This window comes from Myotis brandtii, unplaced genomic scaffold (genome assembly GCF_000412655.1).
Source record: "Myotis brandtii unplaced genomic scaffold, ASM41265v1 scaffold23, whole genome shotgun sequence".
Classification (NCBI taxonomy): Eukaryota; Metazoa; Chordata; class Mammalia; order Chiroptera; family Vespertilionidae; genus Myotis; species Myotis brandtii.
Window position 1 is genome coordinate 4,545,728 of NW_005358649.1, and position 6,664 is coordinate 4,552,391.

The window sequence follows — 6,664 nt, forward strand, 5'->3', positions numbered from 1 at the left end:
CAGTCCTGATGCCAGCCATGGCTTGGATTGGTATGGTTTCACTGCTTTCATGGGCCTGGAGCTGAACCACAGCTGAGGCCCACCTGTTAATCTCCAGTGTGATTGAAACTCTCTGTGGTCAGTGCTTTGTTCCTAAGATTATTTGATACAGACCAGAACCTTATTGTCTTGTGGGTTCAATTCCCAGTCAAGGGCACCCACCTGGGTTGCAGGTTGAATTCCCACCCATCATTGGCCTTGTGGGAGGCAACCAATCAGTGTGTCTCACAATGATCTCTCTCTCTTTCTCCTTCTCCCTCTCCCCCCTCCCTTCCTTTCCCCTTCCTTGTCTCCTTCTCTCTCTCTCTCCCTCCCTCCCTCCCTTCCCCCGCTTCCACTCTCTCTAAAAAATCAATGGAAAAAATATCCTCACTCCTTGGGTAAGGATTTAAAAAAAAAAGAGCCCAGCAAGCATGGCTCAGTGGTTGAGTGTCACATATGAACCGGGAGGTCACGGTTCAATTTCCGGTCAGGGCACTTATTTGTACTAATCTCAAATACCTGAATGCCCACCCAGATGTTATGCTAGACAGTGAGTATATACAGTGGTGAGTAAACCATAATCCTGGACCTCAGTGAGTTCATTACCATATAGCAATGAAAGACAAATCACTGAACAACTAAAGTAAAAATGTGGAGGAAACCTAAAAAGATGAGTATAGAATGCTATGGAAGCATATAACAAAGAAGCATTGCCCTAACCGCTTTGGTTCAATGGATAGAGCGTCGGCCTGCGGACTGAAAGGTCCCAGGTTCAATTCCGGTCAAGGGCATGTACCTTGGTTGCAGGCACATCCCCATTTCCTCAATTCTAAAATGCCTTAATATTACACAAAAATTTAAACCAAATTCAATCAATATTTACTGGACATGTCTAGCCAGTGTTAGGGACTAATGACTGAATGAGGAGATAGCCAACTGGTCCTTGCCCCTCAGATGGTTTTAGGCACAAATTAAAAAGTTATGCAAGCGACTAATTAAAATTTTAATGAGTCCCCCAGTGGAAAAGTAAAGCATAGGAGCAAAGTAACAGAAAAACCTAATCTGTCGAGAAGAAAATCAGACCCCTTCTGTATTCACTTCCCTCCATATTCAGATTAGTCAACTGTGGTCACTGCAGATATCCTGCATACCATTGCCCTTCTGAACAAGGAAAACCTACTATGATTGAACTTGGCTACCTGCTCTTTCCATACCTGTAACCAACACTTAACTGAAACCTTGACAGAAGTCATATAAAATATTTCCTATAACATTAGGAGTTTTAAAATATAAAATGTTTCCAGATAATGACTAGACACATTTTATAATTTGGGTCTAAATCTCCCTATTCATTAGAGTGCTACATGTGAAAGTAGTTTTAAATATTTATTATTCTATATGTGAAATACTAGTTTTACAAGTGTTTATTGTTGTAATTTTGTTCTGATATTTTAAAAATTGCCTACAAATAGCCCTGACTGTTTTGGCTCAGTGGATAGAGCATCGGCCTTCGAACTGAAGGGTCCCAGGTTCGATTCTGGTCAAGGGCACATGCCTGGCTTGCAGGCTCGATCTCTAGTGAGGGACATGCAGAAGGCAGCCGATCAATGATTCTCTCTCATCATTGATGTTTCTATCTCTCTCCCTCTCCCTTCCTCTCTGAAATAAAAATATATGTAGTTTTAAAAAATTGCCTATAAATAAAAGTATATAGCTCTAACTTTATGGTAATTTTTGTGTGATGTTTATAACCTTTTTTCTCAATAAACCACATAGGCACTGCTGGGTCAGGGGTTTTTTTTTAGTTTTAATAAAATTCACGTTTTTTCCTTTTTCAGCTATTATTCATGGGTTATCCAGTCTAACATCTCATCAATTGAGAACTATATACATATGCCAGTTTTTGACACGAATTGCATCAGGAAAAGCCCTCGGTAAATATGTATTTTTATCTTATATTGGAAATATTTCAATCTATGTCTAAAGGTAAGACAATGAGAAACAGATGGTGAGCCATCATTTGTTTTTGAGAGTTTGCCCACATGTATTTGTCATATACATATACACACAAGCATATCTAAAGCAAGTAAAAGAGATACAGTCCCCATCTTCTTAGAGTAGTAGCTCTCAAACTTGATACTGCTTCAGAAATATGAGAGAACTTGTTTTAAAAAAAGAAAGAAAGAATGCTGAATCCCCTTCCCCTCCATGAGTTTCTGATTCAGTAGGATCGGTGAGGGGCCCTGGAGTTATGTTTCCTATAAGTTCCCAGATGATTCTGATGCTGCTATTGTGGTCCCACACTTCACAGACTCTACCTTGGAGATTTTAATTTAAGTTTGTATGGTAACTTTGGAGGTGACTTTTCCTGTCATGCACACTGTTTTTTTGTTTTTGTTTTTTTACCAGCACTATGATATTTGAAGCCTCTTACTTGAACTTGATTTCAGCAATTATTTATGTAAGCCGATTTCTAACTATAATATCTCTTGCTTGTCCCCAGAGTTCATTTTAGATTGGAATGGGCATGCCTGATTCAGATTATCAGTAATGGCTGATATTACAACATGGTCATTTAAAGGGCCTTTTGATTATAGTGAAGGTTCTGAGTGTCACATTGAGATGTTTGTATGTAATTTGCTAAGTACTTACCAGCCACTGTGAGTCTTTGATCAGAAAAACCTGATCAAACTTCTGTTTTAAGAAAGCTTAACAGTAGTAAAAATACTATCTCATTAAATATTCACATAAATCCTATGAGATAGTGTTTATGTTCACCATTTGTAGGTGAGAAAAAAGAGGCTTAAAAAGGTGAAATAATGTTTTCAGCACTATATAGGTAATAACAGCATCTGGAATAAACTCCAAAGTCAAGTTTTTTAACCACTATACAGTGTTTTGCAACAGATTGGATATGGTAATGAGAAAAAGGAATAAAATGGTGACTCCTTAGATTTTAAGTCTTGGTGATTGGAAGAATGTTGGTAGAGAAATAACTTTTTGAAAGATCCTATTTCAAACATCCACAAAATATATAACAAGGATTTCAAGTAGTATATGGTAAAATTAAATACAGAATAAACTAATTTCATGCTCTAGTCTAGAGGTTTGTTATAATACATAATGATGCTTATGAATCATTTAAGAATTCTGTTATTGCCCTAGCTGGTTTGGCTCAGCGGATAGAGCGTCGGCCTGTGGGCTGAAGGGTCCCAGGTTCGATTCAGGTCAAGGGCATGTACCTGGATTGCGAGCACATCCCCAGTAGGGGGCGTGCAAGAGGCAGCTGAATCGATGTTTCTCTCTCATCGATGTTTCTAACTCTCTGTCCCTCTCCCGCTCCCTTCCTCTCTGTAAAAAATCAATAAAATATATATTTTTTAAAAAACAATTCTGTTACTGTAATACCTTATGTAATGTATAGTTTATTTTAGCTCTTAAAATCAATATTTTAGTAAAGAAAAGCTCTAAATGTTTGGTAAGCTAATCTAGCTTTTTCCATTGTTAAAGTTGATTTTTAATAAGGAAATCAACTTGAAAAGTGAGATCACTCCCCTAAACTGGTATATATAAAAGTAATGCCTAAGAGATAGTATACACTTGATAAATATTTAAATAAATGAATTTTTAAAATTGATGCAGTAAGGTTCTATTTAGCTTTCTAACTTATTTTTGTTCTGGTTTTAAAAGATGCACAGTTTGAAACTGATGAACGAATTACACCCTTGGAATCAGCCCTGATGATTTGGGATTCAATTGAAAAGGAACATGACAAACTTCATGAAGAAATACAGAATTTAATTAAAATCCAGGTATGAGTGTTACGTTCTGTCTATAATTATTATTTTGCTAGAAAATAAAAATATATCTAAAGAAATTAAGAGTCACTCTAATAGAAGTTGGGCAGTAAACCCAGAGTAAAATTTAATGTAATCATTTTCTTTAGAAATTTGACCTTTGGTTTATAGTCTGGACATGAGCTCTTCGAGCTGGGACTTAGAGTCTGCTACATGAGTGTTTATTGCCACACTTTGGAAAATGTGCCATATCTATTTATAGTGCATCAAGCAACTTTGAAAAACTTGTGGTTTGTGCCCTCTCATTTAGAAAGTGTCATTGGATAGTTCAAGGAACAATTTTTTAAAAACAATATTTTTTTTTATTGATTTCAGAGAGGAAGGGACAGGGAAAGAGAGATAGAAGCATCAATGAGAGAGAATCACTGATCAGCTGCCTTCTGCATGCCCCACACTGGGGATCAAGCCCACAGCCCAGGCGTATGCCCCGAACTGTAATTGAACCATGACCTCCTGGTTCATAGGTCAACACTCAACCACTGAGCCATGCTGGCCAGTGCCCTCTCAATTTTTTTTTTATTTTTATTTTTAACATTCTGAACTTAATTTTATTTCAATACTAGAGGCCCGGTGCATGGATTCGTGCACTGGTGAGGAACCTCGACATGGCCTGTGGGGATTGGGCCGAAACCAGCAGTCCAACATTCCCAAAGGGATGTAGTAGTGCACGAAGGGGCAGGCGGCCGGGGAGAAGCCCAAGCCTAGGCCAGGTGCCATGCCGCTCCCACTCATCCTGGTCCCTCTGCGCCTGCTGCCGCTGCTCAGTAGGCTTGCTGCCGCTCTCAATTTTTATTTAAAGATTGTAAATGTGAAAAAATTAGAATATTTCATTTTTTAAAAATCAATGGATTTTTGTGATGAAGAGAACAAAGTTTTAACTAGAATTTTATGAGTAACCTATTAAAGAGTGATAAGCCAAAAAAGTCACTCAAAGATATAAGAGCAGGAAAAATGTGTTTTGCTAAGAGGAATTTTGTTAGATGAATAAACTTTTCTACATTTAAAATGTTTTACTGTTGAGTAGGAGAGAAAATCCCACCTTCTCAGGAATTAATTTTGATAGTATAGTGACTGTCAAGTAGAATTAAGACTTGACGAGAATGGGCAAAAAAGACTGCTTCTTTTAAGAATTTCAACCTAGGGCAAAGAGATTTGTCATGCTTTCCAAATTTTGGGGGTGCTCTAGAAGAAACAGGCCTTTGTTAATATACTAGTAAAGTTGAGTGGTTACCATAAAATATATAGCAAACATGTAATATATTGCTTACTATTTGCCAGGTGTACTATTCTAAGTACTTTCATATATAGCTCTGTAACCTTACAACAATTCTGTGAAATAGGTACTATTTTTTCTACCCTTTTACATATAAGGAAAATGAAGCAGTGCCAAGAGGTTAAATAATTTGCCCAAGTTTATAAAGCTACTTAGATAGTAATGGTGGCCCCATATCTTACCAATATGGTATCAGAAAAGGCCAGTTTATAAAATGATTATTAAAAGCATCTAGCTTCCTAGTTTTCTATTAGAGATTTTTCAGGTATCCTCTCTAGCAGATTTTATATGAACTAATTATCATAAATGCCACTGCTTCCCCACATTTTTTGTTCAAAATATTTAAGTGGATTGTAAATGTACATAACATACCTTCTAAGTTATTAATACCTGACTTTAATTTGGCCTGAATTCAAAATTGATAGAATGTCGCGTGTTTATTAGCATACTAGAAGCCCAGTGCACAAATTTGTGCACCAGTGGGGTCCCTCAGCCTGGCCTGTGGGGGTCGGGCTGAAACTGGCTCTCCGACATCCCCTGAGGGGTCCTGGATTGCGAGAGGGCGCAGCCAGGCCAAGGGACCCCACCGGTGCACGATTGGGGATGGGGAAGGATGCGAGAGGTTGACCAGTGGGGGAGGGACTACGGGAGGGGTCCAGGGCGTGCCTGGCCCGTCTCCAGCAACAAGCTAACCTACCGGTCTGAGTGTCTGTCCCCTGGTGGTCAGTGCATGTCATAGCGAGAGGTTGAGCAGCCTTAGCATATCATTAGCATGTTATATTTTTATTGGTTGAATGGCTGACCTGTCGACCCGACACTTAGCATATTAGGCTTTTATTATATAGGATATGAAGTTTTTTCATGTCTTTTCAAACCACAGTTATTTTATCTTTGAAAAAGTATTTTATATAATTTATCAAATCAAAATTATTAAACTCCAAAAAATAATATTATTAAACTACATAAATATTTTAAATGAAGTAGTTCAGACTTCTCTGAGTTATTTCAATATTAAACAATTATTTTACAAAGCAATCTTAACTATGTACTTGACTTTTTTTTAGGCTATAGCTGTTTGTATGGAAAGTGGCAATTTTAAGGAAGCAGAAGAAGTATTTGAAAGAATATTTGGTGATTCAGATTCTGATACGGTAATTGTTTAAATTAAAATCAGAATTGTAGAACTGTTTATATGGCATGGGGGAAATGGGGAGAACATGGAAGGAGAAAGGAATGATGAACAGTATAGAACAGTGCTGTCCAGTAGAAATACAGTGCAAGTCCAATATGTGATTTTTAAATTTTCTAGTAGCCACATAAAAAAGGTTAAAAGAAACTAATTTTTTTAAATTGTTTTATTGCTTAAAGTATTACAAAGGGTTACATATGTCTCCTTTTCCCCCCCGCCCTTGACAATCCCCTGGACTCCCCTACCCCCCAGTGTCTTATGTCCATTGGTTATGCTTATATGCATGCATACAAGTCCTTCGGTTGATCTCTTACCCCCTTCCCT

The 6,664-nt window shown here is 37.7% G+C and overlaps 1 protein-coding gene across 1 annotated transcript in view; it reads left to right on the top strand.

The window, feature by feature from the left end:
* TERF1 (telomeric repeat binding factor (NIMA-interacting) 1) overlaps window positions 1-6,664 on the top strand; it is a 35,761-nt gene that overhangs the window by 2,385 nt on the left and 26,712 nt on the right. The window contains 3 exon segments of the mRNA XM_005866371.2: window positions 1,860-1,955; window positions 3,712-3,833; window positions 6,216-6,302. Coding sequence (XP_005866433.1) covers window positions 1,860-1,955; window positions 3,712-3,833; window positions 6,216-6,302 — 305 coding nt within the window.